Source organism: Jaculus jaculus, chromosome 8 (genome assembly GCF_020740685.1).
Source record: "Jaculus jaculus isolate mJacJac1 chromosome 8, mJacJac1.mat.Y.cur, whole genome shotgun sequence".
NCBI lineage: Eukaryota > Metazoa > Chordata > Mammalia > Rodentia > Dipodidae > Jaculus > Jaculus jaculus.
The window spans coordinates 52,890,185-52,915,648 of NC_059109.1; the positions used below are offsets into that span (position 1 = coordinate 52,890,185).

The following is a 25,464-nucleotide window of genomic DNA, read 5'->3' on the forward strand; positions in this document are numbered from 1 at the left end:
TGATAGAGGAAAGATGAGGGTGTTCCTTTGGTGGCAAATGACAAAGGTGAGGAGGTCAAGTGCCTTTCCTTTGCTCTCTCAATCTTGGTGAGTAAATGCTCACAAAAACATTTACCTGAGAAGACAGAAACGAAAACAAATAAAGATAATTAGCTTACAGACTATGCTCTCTCACAGCAAGTGGAACACAGAGGAAATACTGCTGCCAAGGGAAACAACTCCGACGCTAACAACTGCCTTGGGGAAAGTGCTAATGCTAGCCCACCCATTCAGAGAAGGAAATGGTCTCAGGAGAACATGTCTTCCTTACAAGTGAAAGATCACGACTTGGTGAACTCAAAATCATCCTGAGCAATCCTTATGTTTCTAACTATGAAATATGTCACGTATGGAAGTCATATCTCAAAGCTTCTGGTTAAAAATAAGAATATATCAATGCCTCTTTTATAGTAGTTGGAGACTTAACACCATTTTGTCCTTGATGTCAACATGACTATTTTTGTAGAAATAGGAAAATTTAGGAGACAGTAACTTTAGAAGTGAAAATATATATGCAGATGTACAGTCCCACTTCTTGCTTTTCCACCAGCTAGTTGAAAGAGGGAATCTGAAGGAATGAGTAGGTATGTATATTCAAGAAGATCACGTTAAGTGACTAATGCATGTATTGCCCAAATTTCTGAGTTATGAAAGTAGCTTTATAGTGAGCCAGAATTACCATGGGCTAAATTAAAACCTGTGTGCTAGGCTCCCCTAGTGGTTGTGTAGTATGTCTGAAGCTATGCTAACACTGTATTAAACACACTCTATAGCCTCCAGTGACTTACTGCAACATCTCTCAAAGTGAAGTTGATGCACAGATACTGGCTCCTAAGCTCTAATTTTAACTCTTTTTTTCCTTCCTTGTGACTTGTCAGAACAATAAATAACTTATTTTGATTAAAAGAAGCAGGTTGGTATCTGGGCTATGTTACATTGGATCTGAGCAAGTTACCTGAAGCAACAACAGACAACAGAAAATGAGGATTTCACTTTAACAATAATAGATGTTTCTTTCTTGGGGGAGGGGGCTACCTACAGATTCTTTTTTTTTTCATATAGTATTGAGGATTGAACCCAGGGTCTTGTACAAGCTAGACAAACACTATAATACTAAGCTATATCCCTAGTCTTTACTGTATTTACTAGAATTTACTGTTTCTCTCTATTTCTTCCTTTCTTTCTTTCTTCTTCTTCTTCTTTTTTTTTTTTTTTGAGACAAATGTGTCACTAAGCTGCCCAGGCTAGGCTCTAATCTCTGAAGTGGATGAATCTCTGGATATGATTTAGAGGGATACCTTACTTCTGCCATAAGCATCATTGTGTTGACATTGAGTTAATGTGACTCTAGAACTTTTATTTCTGTGCCCTTGACAGGCTTGATTTAGTTGTACTGCCAAGAAAGATGTGCACTTGGGCAAGAATTCCATGGCTAAAATGAACAATTATTATTTTAATGAGGGAGAGCTGGTAAGCCCATGAACCATAGTGCTTGTGGTATCTGGGGAGATGGCAGGAAACTACTTGCTGAAAAAATGGAGAGAAAATGCCACAGGGAACTCAGTTCCCTTAAAAATGTTACCCAGGATATACAGAAACATTTATTGCACCAATAGCTGTGGGCTAACTCCACAAGGCATGACCCATATACCTCAACAAGGAGGGGCCAATGGGGAGGGAGTAGGTCATGAATGAGCCTAATAATGGTACCAAACTGCCTGTATTTGCTGAATAGAAAACTAATAAAAAAAAATAAATTAAAAAAAATGTTACCCAGGGCTGGCCATGATCAGAATTAAGAATACAGATTCATGTGTAACACAAACAGAAAATTAGCATTACAGGCTTTTTCTAAGTACAATATGCATTAAGAATGTTGGGCAAAATCATTGTCTGAATTCTAGCCATGCACCCACTGACATCCTTTATGGTATGGGGACCTCATTGTGAGCATGTCTGAAGTCTCCAGCACAGCTGTCCTGTGCTGAGCCTTGAGGATTGTGCACTGTTATAGTTACCCACAGGGGCGAGGGGCACATTAGAAATATTCCACAGTGCTAAATTGGAGCTCAGAGCCCTTAGAGTATCACACTGTAAAGGCAAGAGGTGGCAACAAGGAACCTAAGAAAGAAAGCTGCTGCAGGTCACCCCTGGGGTTTAGGAACTGTTGCTCTGCTCCTGATGCAGTTCTGTTAATTTCTTTCCTGATGCTACATATCTTTATCCTGTACCTACTGTGTATGAGGTACAGAAAGCCTGCCAGGCCACATTACATAACTGCTGTCAAGATTAAACTGGATAATATCGTGAACTGCTTGGTCTAGTGTCTAAATCACACCAATTCCTGAATAAATAGGAAAAATAAAATTATTATGATCTCTTTTTAAAGTTTACCCATAAGTGGACTATATCCATACGATTAACATATATACATATATATGTATGTGTGTGTGTATATAATGCATATATATAATTTACTTACTTTAAAAGAGAGAGGGAGAGAATAGGCATGCTAGGGCCTTCAGCCACTGAAAATCAACTCCAGAACTGGAACATACTCCATCTGGCTTATGTGAGTACTAGGGAGTCAACCCTGGAAGTTTGGCTTTGCAGGAAAGTGTCTTAATTGCTAAGCCATCTCTCCATCCCTCTGCTTTTTTTTTTTTTTTTTTTTTTCTGAGGTAGGACTTTACTCTAGGCAGGCTGACCCAAAACTCATTCTGTAGCACATGCTAGCCTTGAACTCATGGCAAGCCTACCTCAGCCTCTTGGTTGCTGATATTAGAGGTGTGTGCCACCATGCCCAGCTTAAATAAATGTTGAATCTGTTTTAATATCAGTTAGTCTTAAAGGGAAATTAGGAACTACAGAATATTAGAAAAGGGTGAGATGTTAGAGATTATTTGGCATTTTTGTATTGACTTTAGCATTTCTTATTTTGAGCTATAACTGGGGCTCCTAGTTTTCTGGAACTGTGACAATATGCAAGAAGACAAGTGTAGTATCGTATGCTTATAGCTATTACCTATATGACCATTTACAGCAAATGCATTGTTCTTCTCATAGATGTTAAATGATTTATTAATGAAAATTTATTAGAACTTTTAGGAAAAACTACTTCTATTGATAGTAAAGCAGCAAAGAGAGATACTAGGGTAGAGACCAAATGCCAGATGCCTGTGCCACCTGGTGGGCATATGCGACCTTGCTCTTGACTCACCTTTGTGTGTCTAGCTAATGTGGGATCTGGCGAGTCCAATATGGGCCCTTAGACTTTGCAGGCAAGAGCCTTAACTGCTAAGCCATCTCTCCATCCCTACAGCTACAGATTTTTGTAATAAATGTTATTCTTTATTTGTGCAAAATTAGCTGCATTCACACAGAGACCCCTGTAGACAACAGGGTTGTCAATACAAACCCCAGCATAGTCAGGAGACAAATAATTTCTACTTTTCAGGATTTTACTAACAGAGTACGGTTAGTTTTTTGTTTGTTTGTTTGTTGTGTGTGTGTGTGTGTGCGCGCGCACGCGTCTATAGGACTGAATACAGAGCATCTGGTAAGCCAGGCAACTGTCCTTGCTGGCTTTTATGTTCTACTTAGTTTATGTTTTTTTTTAAACCAGAGCTCTCTTTTTTTTTTTTTTTTTTTTTTTGAGTGCTTTCAAATACTTTGCTGAAGTCAGAGACTGAAGGGCACAGCCCACAGAACCTGGGACTGAATATAACTCACTGATGCATAGCAATTTTTTAAAATGTACTTTTCAGAGACAGTGCCGTGACTAACTGGTTCTCGAACTCATGGTATCATATTGAATGCAAAATATGCTAGTCATCTGGGAGAAATAATACTATACTCCATCAAACCTACCATGCGGGCCACTGTGTGGTGCAAGATGAACAGCATGTTAAATCTGGATGTCAAGAGAGTGATCTGAATGTATGTTCTCATTTCCCTCCAACTGCACAACTTAACTATTGGGGGAAGCAATGAAAATAACACTGGACTGGAGTATATCATTTTTTTCAGGGGAGAATACATTAAAAACAGTTTAAGTTTCACACTTGGGCCTGGGTACATAAACAGAATGGAAAATGATGGAATAGTTAAGGTATGAACCACCCATCCTAATTTAACTTATGGCCTTTCTAATGAATACTTCCTTGAACATGTGCCTCACACATCATAAAGTTTATGAATGCTGGTTTTCAAGGAACTGTTTGTATAAAGGTTCCTTCTGAGGGTTAAGTATCACATTCCTGGGCCCTGAGCTATATTTTACAAAGGAAAAGACACAAAGAAGTTCTTTTGCTGAAGATTCAGAATGCTGGTTTTCAACATGCTGTCTCAAAAGTTCGTTCTGTTCACCTCCACACAAGAGAGCTTTTGGCTCAGAAATGTCTTATCTAATGTACAGAGCATAGACTAGCTTCTTATTTATTGTATTTTCTTATAAATGCATTCTAAGAGCTGCACAGAAACCAAAATCTGCACCTAATAGAGAGAAAACACATGAAAGAAAAATAGGATTGTGATTCTCTTTTCTTGTACTAGGTGGTTTCACTTCTTGCTCTACCTGTCTTTCAACGTTATGGTCTCCTGTCCTCTTTTAGCAGAGAACTTCCTGAGATTATTTGAATTTCTTGAGAGGATTAAAGACAAAATATTTACATTGTGGTACCTTTGGAAGCACTTATTGGAGATGGGGTTGTAAGACAGGGAAGGAAGCCTCTGGAGGGAATTTCATGAATGGTTTACTGCTTTTAGTACTATATGACCTCACCGAGACACTGTAGAGTATTCCTCAAGACAACAGGGCAGAGATGCTGAGGAGATCAGCTTCTTTGTTACACTGTGGCACAGTCTGTGTTTGTCTCTTCTCTTTTAACTCCCACTTGTATATTCTAGAACAGCACACAATATAGAAGTCCTAGAGATGTCATAAAGATAGATAGCTACTACACTAAATTTATCCAAGGCTGAGTTACCTCTTTCCTTCCACATACTGTTTCATGCTTTGTGAGAAGTCAACTCTGCAAAGCTCTGCTCTCCTCTGAATGATGTATTCAAGTACGCTGGTGCCCCATCACAGCACTGGTGTCTTGAGTAGTATACAATATGGTACCCAATGGTACACAGTCTGGTCTGGTGCATGTCCTTATCTCCATCTAAAGCACTCTAGACATATTTGAATGGTTTTGGTCTCTTTCACTACAAAATGTCAATTCCCAAGGACCAAAGTCTTTTACTGTTTTGTTTTCTACTGAATCCCCAGTCCCAGTGTGCAGAGCCTGGTATGTACTTGTCTCTCATTAATATGGTGAATAACTGCATAGCACACAGTAGGTACTCAAAGGAAATTTGTGACTGAAATCGTGGTTATCTCTCTAGATTGTATCTGTCTCATGGAGCAGACAGAGAACATTCTGTGCCCGGTGTGCAGTGGAGCGGAGAGGAGCACATGGGCACTGGCGTGAGCACGCAGAGCAGGGGCACGCGGCAAGGCCGGTACCGTGTGGCCCCTCATCACTGGGCTGGTGTCCGATTTCTGCCAGCCTACCCATTCTTCTGTGCAAAATGGTTGTCATAACAATGATGCCTGCTTGGAGGTGTTTTTAAGATCAAATAGGGCAATACTGAGTAACTACTGATTTTAGGGACATAAATAGCAAATGCTTAGACATGAAGATAATAGAGAGGTGGTGGGAGAGGAGGTATGGGAAGAGGAGAATAGGATGGAAATTTTTCCCTTCACAGTTAATGGTGAGATATGGCTAGATAATGGATCATACAGCAGTAGAGGTGCAAATATATTTCATCACAGACTCCTAAATTAGGGAGCTCATATGTCTTGCTAATTAAAAAGAAAATCACACATGTGTAACTCTTGCTTTTTGACAAGGTTCTGAAAAAATGTTCTCTTTACTAAAACAACTATATTTTTGCCATTTTGGAAAAATTTCAACTAAACACACAGATCTCTTTGAAAAAGGAAAGCTCTATGTTTTTCTTGCTATGTGAAAGGCAAGTAAAATTTACAGGGTCCTTACAGTTAGTTGAGAGTTTTCTCTTCTTGTGGCATGTTATTTTCAAACAAAGGGAGTTTGTAAGTATGGGCTGAGGGGTTATAATCTAATTACATACATGCTGTATATAAAGGCTGGCTCTGCTAGAAAGGAGCATATATAATTAGGAATACGTGTATAGTTTGAGAACAATGTTCTCAGTCATCATTTCTGAGAAAATTGAACAAGCTACCTCATGGGAAATCTTTCTTCAAATTTATATCACTCTTAGATTCAATTTTTAATAACAAACATTATTAAAGTCAGAGGGTAATATAAATATTTTGGTTCCAACCAAAGAAACTGGAAAAACAAGGATCTATTTACTTTGACATTATTAATGAAAACAAATATCCACTTGGCATGGTGGTACATACCTTTAATTCTAGCACTTGGGAGGCAGGAGTAAGAGGATTCCCTATGAGTTTCAGACCTGCCTGAGACTACATAGTGAATTCCAGGTCATGCTGGGATAGGGTAAGACCCTACCTTGAAAAAGCAGAAATAAAAAGAATATCCACATATGACCATACTATCAACTATGTGTTGGGAATTTTGCATCTATGGTAATAAAAGTGAATGTAAATGCTATGTCAATTTTTGCATTGTATTGGTTATTTTTTTTCATTACTGTGAATAGATAACTGATCAGAAGAAACTTCAGGAAGGGAGGCATTTAATAACAGCTTATAGTTTTGAGGGGAACTTTCAGGGAATAGAAGGCATGGTGGTAGGAAGCAGATAACAAACAGGAAGTGGGACTGGGCTATAAAATCTCAAGACCTGCCCCCTGTGACTTACTTTCTTCAGCAAGACTTCACTTCCCAAGGTTCCACAGCCTTCCCAAACAATTCATTCAAATATCCAAACACACACACAAGCCTATGTAGGGTAGTTTGCATTTGAACCATAAAACACACAGAAGCTAAAACACAATTATATTTTTAAACCTCATGTTTTCAGTGCTCTATTAAAATCCCCAATATTCCTTTGTCTGTTTGGAAATGGTCATATGCCTTGCATTGATAGTCACATTTTAAATTGGTGGGGATCATAGAATAGGGTCATTAGCCTCTTATCCTAGTGGTCAACATATGTTTTCTAGAACACAAATCCTACTTTTCTCATCTGTCTTAAGCCTTTCTTATCTTTCTCCTCATTTCTCCCCAATATGTGCAGAGCCATGACCAAGGAATTTTTGCAACACAAATCTGATACACACCATGTTATTTGTAAGATGAACACAAATTCAAAGCTGAAGGGGCATGCTAGAAGACAGGGGCTACCACAAAAGAAACAAGAAAAGAATAGAAGATACTCGTAAATTTAGAGAAACTGGAGAAACTATATTATTGGGTCAAAATCAGGCAGATACAACTCTAGAAATATATTTTAAAATACAGACCAAAAAAATTATAGCAATAATATTTTTTAAAACTGTAAAGATTTTGGGTTGGAGCGATTGCTTAGTTGTTAAAATGCTTTCCTGCTAAGCCGGAGGACCCAGGTTTGATTGCCCAGAACCCACGTAAGCCAGATGCACATGGTGGTTCATGTCTGGAGTACCTTTGCAGTGGCTGGAGGCCCTGACATGACCATTCTCTCTCTCTTTATCTGCTTCCCTCTCTCTCTCTCTCTCTTTCTCTCAATCACACACACACACACACATAAATGAATAACACTCTAAAGATTTTAAACTCATTTCTCTGATTTGCAAGAATAAAATCTTCTGGTGAAATGATATAGTGGGGTTTCAGGCCACGAGACCAAGCAGGGCACACACGACTCTTCTTTGGCCCTAGCCACAGTTTCTGTTGTTGCCTGACAATTTTAGCTTCTCCAGTGTTAATCTTACTGTACTTTAGGAAGTCTTCTTCTGTTTTATACTGCCATGATTTTGCATATGCCGTTTCTCTGTGAGTAATTCCTTACTTTCTGTCTCTGCATGACCAATCGAGGGACCTTTCATAACCCAGCATATGCACTAGTTCTTCAGATTCCTTGCTCTATGCCATCATTAACCCATAATGCATGGGCTTAATGTACTTAAAATATTGCACTTGCTGGGCGTGGTGGTGCACGCCTTTAATCCCAGCACTCAAGAGGCAGAGGTAGGAGGATCGCCGTGAGTTCAAGGCCACCCTGAGACTACAGAGTTAATTCCAGGTCAGCCTGGACCAGAGTGAGACCCTACCTCAAAAAAAAAAAACAAACAATTGCACTTATTTTCATGACTGTTCTTCTCTACTGATTTAATAAACCTTTAAAGGAAGAGTCCAGGCCTTTTTACCTTGATATATCCTTACAGAGTTCCCTGTACAAAATAGTTGCCAAATGTATGTGCAGCTGCCTGGACCACTAAAAAGGAATGATTATTCTTCACCTCATCCTTTTAGTGCTGAGGGACAGACTGCCCCAGCATCAGTCCACATCTGATTATCGTTTGTCTTTTCATTTTCTGTTCAATAGTGCCAGGAGAAGATCAAGAGCAGTGGTTTGCATCTGGACTCCAGATTTTATGTCTTAGTCCCTCCAAGCAGAAGAGAAGGATTGCTACTGAGAGTAGAAACAAAATCCTTTCACCAATGCAATTCACTTTGTTTACAAGCTTTTGGGATATTAATGTTTGAAAATAGAAGTTGAAATAAGACCTCAAATTCTGCAGGCAAAACGTCATAGACCCGACATTCCAAGAATGGCCCATTAATTTCTTTTCTTTGTTTAACTCACAAACTACACAGCTTGAGAATGCACTTAAAAAATCTGATCTTGTTTAAAACCATTAAGACAGTTTCCAGTGTCTATGCAGCAGCCAGTTCTTATATTATTCATGCTTTCAACCTGTCATTGTGACCAGTTTTTTCCACTATGTAATTGGGTGTACTATCATTTCCATTTTGCTACTGCTGGACAGTACTGAGGAATATAAGCTATAAGACTTCAATCATCAAGAAATAGTAATGTTGGAGGGGAGGTGATCTCCTCTTACAGTGCTTAAAAGCTTAAGCTGTACTAATAAAATGTTGACTCTTACTTCCTGAAGTAACATAAAGAAGAACTTGAAGGAAATGAAAGCAAAATCCAACAGTATTATAATATTAGGGCAGAGGAAATAGGAATGCCAGAGGAAATCTAAAATATATAAAAGCAACATATTCAAGATACTACTATTTGACCCTGACAATTGCTATGCGATTATGTAATAAGAGACTTCTGAAAGAATCTAGTAGTGCATCCTTTTTAAAATAAGCAAAAAAAAAATATTCCCTGAATATTTATGTATACTTAATCAGTTATCAGGGGTAGATGAAGGGGAATTAGATTTTTTTTTTTCTGGTTTAGATACCAAAAAAAAAAAAAAATATTGGAACAAACCTTTCAATGCTAATAGAATGATGAGTCCAAGCAATCAGAGGAGCTTAATGCTTGACAACACTGGTCTGTGCTTAAGAGAAAGAGGAAACTGCCCTACCTGATTGTTGAATCCATAGGAAAAGTGAAATTGTCTGTCAAATAGATGAATAGAGGTAAAACCGTCATGCCCAGTGAGCTACTGTAAAGCTAGCCTTGAGACCACGTAGAGTTATCACACATATTTGAGAACTTCAGATTTGAAGGAGTGAAACCTCTATTTTGTACATGATTCAGAGTTCCTACCAGAGGAAGTAAAAAATCTCCCAAGGTCGTCAGTTGCCCAAAGGAAAGGCTAATACATCTAGATAATGATGGGAAAGAAAGTTCAGGAAAACATGCCTGTCAGCCTGCTTGTAGAAGTCAAGGTTGTAATCAATACAAAAAATATATTTCTTAAGGTTTTCTTTAGTGCACATAATTTTATGTAAGATCTGCAAGACGGTGCAGAGGAAGTCGTCAACTCCAACCTTGTCTGTGCTTCTGCTTGGTCTCTATCACTATGTATTTCTTACACATGTTTTAAAATGTCTTTTATTTTCTTTGGAGCATTTATCTATTAGTTCAGAAATAAATTTCCTTCATTTCCATTGATCCTATCTTTCAAATATTTTCTAAGCATTTTTCAGTTTACAGACTCCCCTGAGAATTAAAGCAGCCTCCTTAAGCAATGGTGCTTATGCATGTGAATGAACATGCACACTCAACTCTGTGTTTATTTTTAATGGTTTTATAGTCACATCATTCCTTTAGGTGCACCAGGTTAGGAATTAATGCTGTGCTGATTCGTGGTGATCTGGCCTCGGGGAAGTTTGTGAAGAAGTGCGGGTTTGTCTCAGGCTCCTTTGGAAGGAACACTTGGCAGGCCTGTGGACCGAAGACTTGACTTCAGATACAGAGACACAAGTCGGATGCATTTCTTGATTCCCACTGCCTTAGAATGTCTGCCACTATCCTGACCATTTTTTTTTCAGTTTTATTATTTATGTTGTTAATACTGGAACATTCCAGGTAAATTGCAATGCCATTTTAACTAAAAAAAAAGAATTTGGATTTACTGTTGAGCACATCTCTTACTGTAATATTATCATAAATTAAGAAGAAAGAGAAGGAAATATTGATCACACTGATTTGCTGATTACAGAATGTATACATATGTAAAATCATCAAACTTTATCATAAATATGTCTAATTAAAACAACAGTGATTGTTTAAAAAGATTCTTACTATGAGGACTTTAAGCAACATTGAAGACCATGGCAGTTGTTACCTGGCAAAAACAATTCTCCTTGGAGCTTTGCTCTGGCCTGCTGGGAAAAGCATCTTTTCTTCAGCCAATTAGCTTCAAACTCACTGTAGTGTTCATTGGGCCATGTGATATAAACCTTATAACAAAGAAAGCACATATAACTATTTGTGTATTAAATAGCTATATATTGTGTCTGTTCTCTGCTATTGGTCTCTTTGAATATTAGTTAAGGTGGTCAGGGACTCCAACTCAGCTTTGCTTCCCCCCACTCAGTGCAAATCACGGGTCTATGTTTGCCAATCAAGTCTACTAAAATAGCATGCAAGAATTAGGATTCTTCTGACAATATGTTCCTATTCTACATCCTCTAAAACTGTGATCCTCAAACTTCCTATGATAAGGTGCTACTATTAAGAGTGTGATTTGTAGCCAGGCATGGTAGTGCACTCCTTCAATCCCACCACTCAGGAGGCAGAGGAACTGTGAGTTTGAGAATATACCCTGAGAATACATAGTGAATTCTAGTTCAGCCTGGGTTAGAATGAGACCCTATCTTGACAAACCAAACAATAAGAGTGAAATTTGGCAAAAAGGACTTCAAGTTGAGATGAGGACTGAAGACTTGGAGGAAAAGATGGTAACATTTGCTCATCTAATAAGAATTCTTGAAAGTTTGGTGAAGAGAAACATGGAATGATGAGAGCCACATCTAGTCGAGTTTTGAGGGCTGCACTTTTATGACATGCCTTCTTGTGCATCTTCCCATTCATAAGGACTGTTTTTGAGTGACCATTATGTGCCAGACATTGTGATAAACATTTGTACTCAGATTATCTCATTGAATCTTGATATCTCCATGAGCAACTCTTATAGTATCCCTGTTTTAAGATCAGGGAACCCAGTCCCAGATGCACCATTTTGATTATAGAAGTGGTTTGTGTCTTTAATTCTTCAAGGCTGACACTCACTGACAGAATAGAGGATAATGTTGAATATTTGGTTAAACATGTCAGTGGTGATAATAATGATAGCGGATGCCTCTATTTACTGAGCATGCTGACTTTTCACCAAGCACCATACACACATGCCTGTGTAGAAGACTGAGTATATATATGAACAGTTTTTAAAAAGTTATTTACATTAATTTAATTGGGAAGAGAAAGAAGAGATCATTTGGAGGTAATTACCTTTTTCCTGTCAAATGCCAAGTCTCTGATAGTAATGTTCACATCAAGAGCTTCTAGGAGAAGCTTCCTTGCTTTTGCAGAATCCAGGTAGCATTCAGAACACTGGCAGTTGTCTCTCAGCCATACTGCTGGATACAGGGATTCTGCCCCATCGTGCCAGAGGATCTGCATAAGATGAGCCCCATCCACTGCTTCTGCCTTTAGAATGGCACAGTGCATGTTTCTTGTCTTTAGGGATAAATTCTGTCAGCTACCTGCTATGAAAAATCAGAGTTAGAAACAACACGCAGGCAGGTTTTATCTAAACTTGACCTCTATGAGTTTGAACAGTTCGAGTGGACTCTGGCCTGTGCTATTTATTTAACTGCCTGCTTCTGTGGTTTGACTTACCATTGCTGGGACCTTTGTTCTGATTCGAGTAACAGAAGCACAGTGACTAAAAGTAAATAAGAATTCAGATGAAAGAATGCCTGTCTCACATAACCTTTAGATGGTGAAGTCAGCAACAGTGACATACACACTTTTATAACTGTGATCATTTAAAAGCTTTGGAAAGAAAAATGCTGTATAAATCGACATGTAATGTTTTTCTCCCTGCTATTTCTTTTCTTAGTACAGGAGATTGAACCCAAAGCCTTAAACATGCTAGGCAAATGTTCTCCTACTGAGCTCAGCCCCAGCCTGTGCCTCTACTATGTTAACTGATGTCAGCTGCACCTGGTTTTTGAAACAAAAATGCTTTTATGATTCTAAAATACTGCTAATGAAATATTCATGCAATTTATTTAAAGGGAAATTGTGACTCAGAACATGGCCCGTCTCTGTACTAATAGGTACTTTTCACTTGTACAGTATATTTTCTCAATGAAATATAAAAATCCCTATGTTCTGCAAAGAACTTGTCTGATTTGTTTTCTGAGATTCCCCATCATTATAAGTATCAGTGGAGTAAGCTTTGGTATTTTGCTAGTTTATTCTGAATGTTGACAGAGTAATTTTATGTGAATTTATTTCAGCAATGTGTGACTCCTTCTTATTAAGAACTCCACCAAATTTGTGGCCATTCAGTATCTATAGGAAAGGAAACCTAGAGAAAGAGAGGAGCCATGGTAATTGGATGAAACAACTCAGTTTTTTTCAATACTGATTTCATGAATGACTATGCATTTTATCTTCAGGAATATTGCTAATATTTTTAATTTAACTGTATTTTTTTCTAGGACTCTAAACAAATATGGAAAAAGTAGAATGTATAGAGAAAAAAAGCATAATTTGCATGGAATAAGCTGAATTGTGGTTTTTTTTTTCAAGGTAAGGTCTCACTGGAATTCACTATGTAGTCTCAGGGTGGTTTTGAACTCACAGTGATCCTACTACCTCTGCCTCACAAGTACTTATTATTATTTTATTTTTCAGACCCTGTTTAAATTGTGACAACTGTTCTTAGCTCTTACAGTACAAAGATTTATTTGAGAAAGATGGAAAAGGGAGGAAGTGAGAGAGAGAGACAGAATGGGTGTGTCAGGGCCTCTAGCCACTGCAAAAGAACTCCAGATGTATGTACCACCTTGTGCAGCTGGCTTTGAATGGATACTGGGGTGTCAAACCCAGGTTGTTATGCTTTGCAGTCAAGAACCTTAACAGATGAGCCTCCTATCCATTCCTAGCTGAACATTTTAAGTTTTTTCATACAATGATCAGTTCATCATCAATAGATAGTAATTTGTGGCAGCAGAAATGAAGCCTGGTTGCCTTGTGTTGAAGGGGGGAAGACAGACACTCAGGCATGATGACTTCTTATAAAATCTCTTTAATATGTGTCCACTGCCATAGCATTAGGGGCTTGAAAAGTAAGACAAAATTGTGCATGTTTTTCTCAAAATTGTGGGACAACTTTATGCAACATTAAAATGACTCCAAACATACTTTACATAGCATTAAAATAAAGCTAGTTTTATGATTGTTTTATATATCATTGGCCAGATCAAATGACTTTGATGAGTGCATAAGGTTATGGAACAGAGTCCGAATAAGAAGTAGTGCTTTCTCCTTTTAGTTAAACTATGATGGAAGTATATAAGCATTGAGTGGAATGAATCATTGCACTGGGCCTTCTTTGTGTATTTTTGCTCGGGAGTTCCCACCTATAATTTTCTTAAACTTGGTAAGTTTTACATAGTTTTAAGCAATAACACTTTACTAAGTAAAACTTAAAAATTATACCTTGGAGATTTAACTCATGAGTTTGAACTCTCCCCAGGCCTAGGGAAGTCAATATTAGTTTCCCTTTGGAACAGCTAGGGCATTTTAAAAAGTTTAAACTCAAGAGATTTTCTTTGACCAGATATAAGACATGATTAAAATATACTGAATTCACTTTTAAACTCTGCACAGAATTAATTAAATCTTTTTTTAAAAACTCTCTTTAGATTCTAAATCTCACCATAGATATAGGAAAGGCAAACAGGCTCACAAAAACTTAGTGAAGATAAAAATTTCAACTTATCCATTTTCAAAGAAAGTTGGTAGGGCAATTTTCATAATAGGAAATACTGCAGGTTGATAATTTTTCTCACATGCAGTGTTAAAGGACAGTGATCATTCTAGCAACTCTGGCATAATATCACTAGACCCTTAAGTTAACATGATACACAGTACAGAGAAAACAGACAAACAGTAAGTAGTTATCAGTATCAGGAGTTGTCAAATATTTTCTGTAGAAAAGCTACAGTATTGTTTTTTAGGATTTGTAACATACATATAGCTTTTCTTTTATATTCTTATTTTATTATTCAGACCCAGTGTAAAATGTAACAACTGTTCTTACCTCATATAGTATATAGAAGTAGTCTGTATACCATATCTAGTCCTTTATAAAGTTATCAAATTCCTCCCTTCATCACAGTAGTATTGAATCATGCTGAAATGCAGAAAATGGTTCTCTTTTGCTTTCTTACATATGAAGTTTAATATAGTATTAAAATACAATAATGTAATTTTCTGTGTGTATGAAGGTAATCACAAAGTCCCAGACCATGAAGACAATTGAGAAGATTATGAAAGTAAGGAGAACACAAAGCTAGGGACAAATGATGCTGATGTTTGTGGGAGAGGATTGCTGTTTCAATAACTGATGAAGGCTGCGTGACCAATGTTGCTTTATGCATATGTTTTCACCCTGGTGTATTTTTTTCCCTCACTGATATAATTTTGATTTCTGTAGTGTAAACACATGACTTGGACATAACCAAATGGCCCAGCTTCTCCTATAGCCAATATTAGTGTGTGATTTACAAGTATGACCAATAAAATATATTTGGAGGCTTATTTGTAGGGATAATTTGTGGAAAGGAGATAGACTCAGCTGCTGCATTTTTTTTTCTTACTTCCTGTTGGTGGTTTCTTCTCTGGGCTGTGAATGTGGTTTTGAAAGTGGAGAAATCATTTTGCAACCATGATACATGAAGAAATATAAACTCTCAAAGGAGGCCAGGCCTGGCAGTGTACACCTCTAATCCCAGTACTCAGGAGGCTGAATTAGGAGGATCACTGTGAGTTTTAGACCACCCTAGAGCTGCAGAGTGCTGAATCATCCTGGGCTGCAGTGAGACCATACCTTGAAAAAGGACAACAACAACAAAAAAAACTCAAAGGACTTGGTGTTCATCAGTTTTGGAAAATCACATTACCAACAATGGATGGTCATGTCTAGATAGCTTTGTACATAAGCAAATTAAATTCCCTCAGTTGCTTAAATCTCAATTTTCCATCTGTGTAAACACAGAGTCTACTAAACATGACCAAGAAATGTAAAATACAGTACAATTCTTCATACGGACACTCATATTAAAACGTAAGTATGTTTGACTCACATGCACATATACCAAGTTTTCCTTTCAGCAAAAGGATTGTCAGTGGCTGACATGCAGACAAACCGATAGGGAAGATTCAGGTTTCACTGCTAATAAATACTGACATAAAAGACAATAATCTATAGACAAATAGAGAGGAAGACGTAATTATTATGCACATGTATCCTGTTTTATCACACAAGGCCTTAAAATGCTTGCCAGAAACCAAAGGAACATATTCCTTAAAATGACAATAGACTACAAAATACAAAGTTTATCTTCTCTATGGTAAACTTCTTTGTGAGAACATGGTTCCTCTTAAATTTTTGTCACTTACTAATCATGTCCTAGTTTCATAAACAATATAGGATACATTCATCACAAAATAAGCCCATCTTCTTGCTTATCTACACTACATACAGCCAGTTTTTCTGAGCATTCTTTATATGTGTGGCCTCTGGATTCTATACTCTTCAGAATTATCTGTCATCATCACTGTCCAGTTTACAAGAGCCTTTCATGTCACATGGTTTTAAAATTTATGATGCCAGCTATGTAGTATTTTCTTTATAAAAGACAAAAAATAGTACTATGATGAGGAAAGATAGAAGACTACCTAGCATGTTTTAATATTTTCCTTAACTCTGGTGTTTTAGAATAATAATAATAACTGCTTAGGGATCTTACAAAAGAACAGCTGATTTGGTGATACAACAAGGTATTTCTGTAAAAGTCTGGTATGAACTAACAAATAAACTTACTAAATTACTACAGTTACAGTTATTGGTTAATGTATGAGCAACATAAAAAGATATAATTTGTGACATCAAAAACACAAAATGTGGATGCATGAGGATTTAAATAGTGTGGTTGGAGATTTTTTTTCAGAACAAAATAGGATATGGCAATAAATTTTTTTTACATAAGCATGATGACAGCTATCACATATCCCCCCAAAAAACTCATGCAGTAAAGTCACCAAAATATAAAGGGTAATTAAAGTATACAATAAACAAATAAATCAAATCAAAAAGAAAAGGATGAAAAGAACAAATTAGCTACAAAATAGAAAAAAAATTACCAAAGAACCATAGTAAATTCCTTGTCTACCAATCATTTGAGATGTAAATCTATTGGATTCTCCTAGGAAAAGTTATAAATTGACTGGATAAGTAATGACACGATCCAGTTACAAATTGTCTAGAAGAAATGACTTACTTTATACTTAAAAACATATTAGATCAAAATAAAGAAATGGAAAAATATAGTCCAGAAAAGGAATACTCAAAACAGACAGAAGAGAGCTCCATTTTAAGTAGAATAGACTTGTAGTTTAAAAAAATCTGTCACTGTACAAAAAGAACTTGAAGGAAGACAAACAATAAAGTGGTCAATATACCTAAAGAATTATGTATACTGAATCCTGAAGAATGGAAAATCTTGACAGAGTAATGAGTATGAATATCAAGTAAATAATCAAAAATTACTTTTTGATTACATAAAGCTTAGTACTTAATGGTTTCAGTGTTGAATTCTGAAAAAATTTTATGGAAGAATTAATACAAATTATTCCAAAACTTGATTATGATGGAAGGTTTCCAAATTCATCTTATGAGGCCAATATTACCCTTAAAACAAAGCTAAACAAGGACACTAAAATAACAGAAAACAAAAGGCTAATGTCCCAGAGAAGTACTGACAAAGTTTAACATGTTCTCATGGTTACATTTCTCAGCAAAACAGGTACGTGAGGAATGTACCTCCAAGCAACCAAGTACATGCATGAGGAGCCTACAGGTAAAATGATCCCTGGTGAGACAAACAAACAAACAAACAAAGCCTTACACCAAGATCAGCAATGCCTCTCTGATCACTTCTATTTGACAGAGTACTGGAAATTCTAGGCACGGCAATTAGACAAGAAAAAGAAATAAACAACATTCACATTTGAAATGAAGACATGAAATTGTCTCTGTTTTCTTTTTACATACAGAAACCACAAAGACTAGAAAAAGTTAGAACAAACAAATTTGGAGAGATTTCAGGATATAAAGCCAAGATACAAATATCCACATTATTTCTATACAACATAACATTCTAAAGTCAACTTATAAACAGTTGGAGAGCCAGAGAGATGGCTTAGAGCCAAAGGACTTAGGTTTGATTCTCAAGATCCACGTAAGCCAGATGCACAAGGTGGCACATGTGTCTCAAGTTCATTTGCAGTGGCTGGAGGCCCTACTGTGCCCATTCTCTCTCTATCTGCACCCCTCTACCCTGCTTTTCTCTCTCTCTCTTAAATAAATAAATAAATAAATACTTTTTGAAAATTGGATTTATATCATCAATGAAAATAATTAAGATCAATCTGACTTATGCACTTAAAATACTAAGGCAATTATGAAATAATTCGAAGAAAACAATAAGAAAAGTAATGATATCTGTGGTAGTTTGAATGCATGGCCCCCAATATATTCAGGACTTCACTAAAGTTTGTAATTTAGATTGGAGCCACCCAGCTGGAGAAAGATTTGAAATACCAGTCTAAAGATTCGCAAAGTAGTTTCCTGAAGTGTGTTTGCTTTCTTTTTGGTGGTGAATGCCCTCTCTCAGCATGGACCTATGCAAGCAGGCCAGCTTCTTCTGTCACTATGGAACTTGCCCTGCTTCATTAAATCCTCCCTCCCATAACCGTACCTCGCCTGGAGGTTCATCTCAGTGACCTGAGTCTGACTATTACAACATTCCATCCTCATTAATTGGAAGAATCAAAAATCAATACTGGTAAAATGTCCTTGGTACCCAATGGCCTGCAGATTCAATAAAGTTTTTATCAAAATGTCAATGCCATGAGTCAGAGCAGTAGCAAAACTATTTTGCAATTTGTCTGGAACCATAGCAATTATCACTTCATCATAGCAACCATGAAAAAAAAAAACCAACAAAAAGTTGTAGATATCACATTTCATGGCTTCACAGGATACTACAAAGCTATAAATATAAAACATAACATGGTACTTACAAAAAAGAAAGACATATAGCCAAATAGAATAGAATAATGAGACCAGAAATAAATCCACATCTTTAATGTCAATTTGTTTTTAACAAAATTTCCAAGAACATTCAAATGAAGAATGAATAAGCTCTTCAATAAATACTGCTTGGAAAATTGGATATACATATAAAAATGAATTTGGACCCTTCTCTCATATCACAAACAAAAGTCACCTCAGAATGGATTAAAACTTGAATGTTTCATTCTAAAACTACTGGAAGAACTAATCAGGGAACATTAAAAGATATTGTCTGGTCAATGATATTTTAATATGAACTGGAAAATACAGGCCACAAAAGCAAGAGTAAACTAATTGGATTAAATTAAACTAATCTAAAAGACTTATTCAAAGCCAAAGAAGCAATCAACAGAGTGAAGAGACAATCTACAGAGTGAGAGAAAATGCTTGCAAATCACGCCTCAGACAAAGGCTTAATATCCAAAATTAACAAGGAAGTTTTAGACCATTCAGTAGGAAGAAGCATTATGCTCACAGACATGGGATCAGCAACCTGAATGGGAAGTGGCAATGGAAAAAGCTTGGTTATGTTCAAAGAAATACAAATACAAACCACCATGATATTTTACTTGATGTTTGTTGAAGAATATGAGAGAAAAATATGTGGAAAATGGAGAACTCCTCTTGCATACCTTTGAGAAAGTTAATTATTGCAGCTACTAGGGGGAATATTAATTGTTACAGTTTGGAGGCTCCTCAAAAACATTGGAATAGGGCTGGGAAGATGGCTCAGCAGTTAAAGGTGCTTGTTTGTAAAGGCCACTGGCTCCAGTTAAACTCCTCAGTGCCCATACAAAAAAGCTGGGTGGAAAGTGGCCAATGGATCTACGTGCTCACACAGCTATGAAAGTGGTACATGGATTCCCACAACAATAAGAAGCAGACCCAGAAAAATCGGAAACTTGAGGGCCACTAGCCTAACATTTCTTTGTCATCTAATGGTCCAGCTACAGCAACAAGAGACTCTGTCTCAAAGCCGGTGAAGCAGACACCTTGAAGTTGCTCTCTGGCCTCTACAGATGCACTGTGGTGTGCTTGCACACACATTTTAATTAAGCTAAATTAAAAAAATTTAAAAACATGATCCAGCTATCTCACTGCTAGGTACATGTTGAAGAGATAGCTACACATCTGTGTTCACTGCAGCAACAGTTAGAGCAGTCAACAGTGACTCTAAAGAAATAACCACAGCTGGGATAGGAGTAAAGAAATTGTGGCACACACATGTACTTACACACACACACACACACAGAGAGAGAGAGAGAGAGAGAGAGAAAGAGAGAGGGAGAGAGAGAGAGAGAGAGATTATGTAGCAATATGAATCAAGAAGCATCTATTGGGCTGGAGAGATGGCTTAGCGGTTAAGCGCTTGCCTGTGAAGCCTAAGGATCCCGGTTCGAGGCTCGGTTCCCCAGGTCCCACGTTAGCCAGATGCACAAGGGGGCGCACGCGTCTGGAGTTCGTTTGCAGAGGCTGGAAGCCCTGGTGCGCCCATTCTCTCTCCCTCTATCTGTCTTTCTCTCTGTGTCTGTCGCTCTCAAATAAATAAATAAAAAATTTTAAAAAAAAAGAAGCATCTATCTTGTGTGACAAAACAGATGGACCTGAAGGGCCCTGTGCTGAATGAAATAAGCCAAGCATAGATACAACTGCTAAATTATCTCACTTACATGAACTTTAAACAGTTGAACTCATTGTAGTTTTATGTACCCCAAGGGGCAAGGGAACAAGGCAATGGTGGTTAAACATGAAGAGTCTTAGTTATAGAGGATAAATAAGGCCCGGAGATCTAATACAGTGTAATGACTATGGTTAATAGTGTATTAGATGCTAGAAATTTCCTAAAAGAATAGATCTAAGATATCCTCACCACACCACACCACACCACACACACATACACACACACACACACTCAGTGATAACTATTTGGAATGACAAACATTTATCAGCTTGACTGTGGCAAATACTTCACAATTTATGCATATCAAACAATTACACTGAGTACTATAAATACATAACTATTTTATTTGTTAATTGTTCTTCAAAAAACTAAGGAAAACTAAAATGAACAAAAGACTATGTTTCAGTTATGCTAACATCAGAGTTGCAGGAGTAGTGACAGTAGCTGCAGCGGAAGAGCTGCTTTCCCCATGCAGTGAGTAGTTTTATTCAGTAGATACTATATGAACCCAAGGTTCTGAAGCTGCATGCATAACTCAGTGACCTGCTGCCATCGCTCCCAGAAGCAGAAGTATTAGGGATAGAAAAGACCCTATAGACAATAGTAGAATCCATTTTAATAATAAGGTAATTAAAATTTCTTCTCATTTATTTTTTCAAGTTCCATGTCTATTGGCATATAATCAAATTTGACTCACTGAAATGACATATTCTTTAGTAGGCTGGAAAGATTTTTGATTGGGTGGGTTTTATGTAAGTTGATGCATTGATGCTTCGTGGTTGCACATTTGAAGGACAAGAACATGCATGCATGCTTTCTGTGCTTGAAAAGGCACAGTGCCCCACTGTCCATTACACCTCACTATAAACTAAGAAAGCTTACAATTGAATAACCATCTTACCCCAACAAATGCCAATCATGCTCCAGACTATTTGGAGGTTCTCATTTCTCTTTGTGAGTCCTTTCTCCTTTTGTTTTTTGCTCCTGAGGTAAGCCTCCTTCTTTTCTACTTAAAGCATATGAACTGAAGGAGCAAAAGTACATTTTCAGTCCCAAGTACATTTAACCAAATAGAAAACCTGTGGAAAGTATACCCAGGAAACTAGAGATCCCAGACCATGCAGACAGGAGGTTCCCATGACACTTGGGTTTGTGGGTAAGAAATGGAGGGAATTTGTGTTGCTGTAATGATTTTGGGGTCTGTGCAGGAGTCTGGTGGGTCATTTCTACTTTTTATAATCTCTTTTTTAGCTTTATGACAGAAATGGATGTAAATCCAAACAAAGCATAGTGAAAATAGAAGAATAATTTCCCACTTTAACTTGCCTAATTAAATCTTTTCATGGCACAAATATGATGAAAAATTTAAAGACCAAAAGCAACATCAAAAATCACAAGTACTTAAAAGAAAATTTTTACTGAAAATTCCTAGGCTTGTGTATAAGCATGCCTTATTGCAATTTTTTCACTTACTTCACCCAGCTACAATTGAGCCTAGCAGAAACATTGTGGTGAGTTAGGTAGTGGATAAGTTAATGTGAAAAATGGATAATCTTGAATGTGTAAGATACATATTTTTATCTTCTATTAAATGAAAATGCTTATTTCATACTTCCTATCCCCTCTATAATTATGATTTGGTTATGAAACTGTGTGGGGTGTGGTGAGCAGGAGTTGTTCTGCCTGTTCAAAGCATCAGCTCTTGATTTTGGCAGCTTCTTATCTGATGGAATAGTTTTCTTTCTGTTTCACAGTATTACTTTGTGTGTTTTCTTCTTATGCATCCAGCAAAGTAGCCCTCCTCAGAGCTAGGGGCTTGGTTAGGTAATTCTTTCAGGCAAACCTAAGTTGATCTGGGGAATAAGTTTCTTCAGGGATAGGTGTAGGTTTTATCACTTTTTTTTCTTAGTTTTATACCACTCAAACTTGTCACTGATTTCTTCTGCTCTGTTTGGGAAAGCAAGAATGTAGCTCTAAAATTGATTATGTACTGACATTTAAAACAAAAGAAATTTGCAACTAGAATTCTTAGAGTCAGAAATAACCTGTAATATTACTGGTTTCAGGGAGCTTACAATGGGCAGGGAGGAAAAATGGAAGCTCAGAGTTCTTGGGTGTGACTTATCCACACCCACTTTGTTGGCTAGTGGGAGAGCCTGCCCCAAGCCTACATTTATTAGCTCAGTGTATATACATAAAGTAAAAATTTTTAGTTCTAATAAAAGAGAGCACAGAAATATACCCAATATTAATTATAACTAACTTGAATCATAGGTTGTCATTTCTCAAATGTCTTTAATAACAAGAGAATATCAGGGACCCATCAGATTAGTATATGTTAATTTTAATTTTTCTTCCTCAGAGTTAGTTGTCAGACCTGCTATCATGAAGTGGGGTTCCAACTGCCTGTTGATAGTATGATCAAAAGATGATCAAAATGAGGGAAATATGTAAATTACACATGTGTAGATATATGCATAAAATCACACACTTGGCAATTATTGCTCTATTTACTCACCTGATACTTTCTATGCCACAGCCTTACACAATATCCTAGGAAATGCTCAAAACTTTCATTGTCACCACCATCTTACAGTAACCTTCAGTATGAATCGAAAACCAAAGAGCTTTGTCATAGTATCATTATATCACAGAAAGTTTATGGAGGAACTACTTTCAAGGTAATCATTTTAATTTATTAAACTAATATCTCAGGGGCTGGAGAAATGGCTTAGCAATTAAGGCACTTGCCTGGAAAGCCAAATGCCCCTTGTTCCATTCCTTAGGATCCAAATAAGCCAGATGCACAAGGTGGTGCATGCGTCTGGAGTTCCTTTGCAGTGGCTCGAAGCCCTGATGCACCCACTCTCTCCCTCTGTCTGCCTCTTTCTCTCTCTGCCTCCATCTCACACATAAACAAGTAAAAATTTAAAAATATTTTAAAAAGCAGTAGCTCAGTCTCAAGATCTTTTATTATGAGTTAACTTCAACATTGGACATTTCAACTTTGGAGGGAAGTGACATGAAGAAGTTATCCAGATATTATGTCATTATACTTTACATTCATAAAACTCATTTAGTTTCCATTTGGAAAGGTAGAAGTTGTTCAGTTTGTATTTATGTTACCTAAACTTTAATATATTGTAATAGTTACAACATGTTTTTCTTGAACTACATTTAGGGATAAAAATAAAAGTGTGCACCATAGCTTTAATTAATCAGCATTTTAAAGAAGCATGTTGTATTCGGCTTTTGGGGCTTAAGAAATGATGTGTAGGGCTAGAGAGATGGCTTAGTAGTTAAGGCACGTGTCTGCAAAGCCAAAGGACCTGGGTTCCATTTCCCAGGACCCACATAAACCAAACTTACAAGGTGGCACATGCATCTGAAGTTCATTTGCAGCGGCTGGAGGCCCTGGCATGCCCATTCTCTTCCCCCTTTCTGTGGGCTGGGTTGTGGATTATTCAGGGAACATTTCGCAAAACCATCAGACCCGGCTTTCCCTTATGTCCCATCAGTTTTTGAACCATGTTCTCTCTGTCCCCGGTAGATATTTTCTTGGGTCAGACTAGAAATTGCAAAATAATTTGGCATTCACACTAAGCCAAACATAATAGAAAAAGGGAAACCACCAAGGGCAGTCAGGTCCATTGCACTGCAAAATCAAGCTCTTCCGGGCGTCTGATGGTCCCCAGCGCAACAGCCCCTGGCTGCATGTGCCTGCGGTTTTAACTGGGCGCTCTCCCCTGCCCCCATCTCAGACCCGCGTCTCTGAGCCCTTCACAGAAAATTGAGCTCAGTCAAACCTCATCCGATAGTCACTGGGCACTAAGCCACAAGAAACTTACCAAGTAAAGAAAACTTCAGCGACAGTCTTAGATACTCTTCAGAGAAAGCGCAGGTCACAACTCACCTGCCCCCAGTTTCCCTGGAACTTTTCTTGGAAGACTTTCTGCTCCTGGCTGAACTACTTTGGCTCTGTCCCCAAATACAACTAAAGTTGGCAAACGGAGGAAGGACAGCTTCCTTTGAGGGTTTGTGGGTGTAGCGATTTCAGAAGGGAGTTTGGAGACTCACCGCCAATGACAGGAACAGCAGCAGCAGCAAAAGGCAGCTCTTTAAGGACCCACAAGGGAAGCAGTTAGCAAGTCATAGAAGATTCCCCTCTCCCCCACGTGTCCCAGGCTAGATGTCAATCCTTCCTGATAGGAGGAACAGCATTTCTCACCTGTGTTGTTTCCTGTCCCTGGGCAGCTGCAGTGACAGGAACAAGAGAGCGCCTCTCGCTTCCCTCCCACCTGTTAACAGTGATGACTCTTAGCGCAGCACTCACTTGGAGCAATGACAAAAGCACCCAGCAGGGATGAGTTCCCAGCTTTCACCTAAGCAGAGAGGCTCAGTGGCATTTGCCTGCCCAAGAGATACTCCAATATGAGTTTCTTTGGAGAGAACTTGATTAACTTGTAAGGGGCTGGAAAGAAGGCTGGGGTTGGCTGGAGTAAACAGTTGCTAGTGAGCCTGGAGCTCTTTTGAAGACAATTCATTGCCCAGGGATTTGACTCACAACACACAAGCCTCAGGGCAACAAAAGGGAAAAGGGGAGAGAGGGCTCCAAGCCTGAGATCCAGTGCTTAGCTGCCAGGCATTTTACTTGGGGAGGGCCTAGAACAGGGGCAAATTTATTGGCCAGTCCCCAGGACTTAGTTCCTAATCAGGTTGAGGTGCAGGCGGGAACTGCACTTCAGAAAAATGATTAGGAGCCCTCTGCCCACCAACACTGCCCTTCCCAGAATGACACAGATGCAGCCTGGTGTTTGACTTGCTCCTTCCTGCCCAAAGGACTCACTGCTATGAGACTCAGACAAAGAGAAACAAACAACAACAACAACAACAAAAAAAAAACAATG

General features: G+C 37.8%; 1 protein-coding gene across 1 annotated transcript in view; it reads right to left on the reverse strand.

Moving 5' to 3' along the window:
• Nucleotides 1-24,930, reverse strand: part of Bbox1 (gamma-butyrobetaine hydroxylase 1) — a 70,293-nt gene extending 45,363 nt beyond the window's left edge. The window contains exons 1-5 of the mRNA XM_045156901.1: nt 24,786-24,930; nt 24,406-24,673; nt 15,824-15,942; nt 11,952-12,208; nt 10,786-10,900 (exon numbers count right to left, since the gene is read on the reverse strand). Coding sequence (XP_045012836.1) covers nt 10,786-10,900; nt 11,952-12,170 — 334 coding nt within the window. The 5' untranslated portion in view covers nt 12,171-12,208; nt 15,824-15,942; nt 24,406-24,673; nt 24,786-24,930. The remainder of the gene's footprint in view (nt 1-10,785; nt 10,901-11,951; nt 12,209-15,823; nt 15,943-24,405; nt 24,674-24,785) is intronic.
• Between the last annotated feature and the right edge of the window lie 534 nt (nt 24,931-25,464).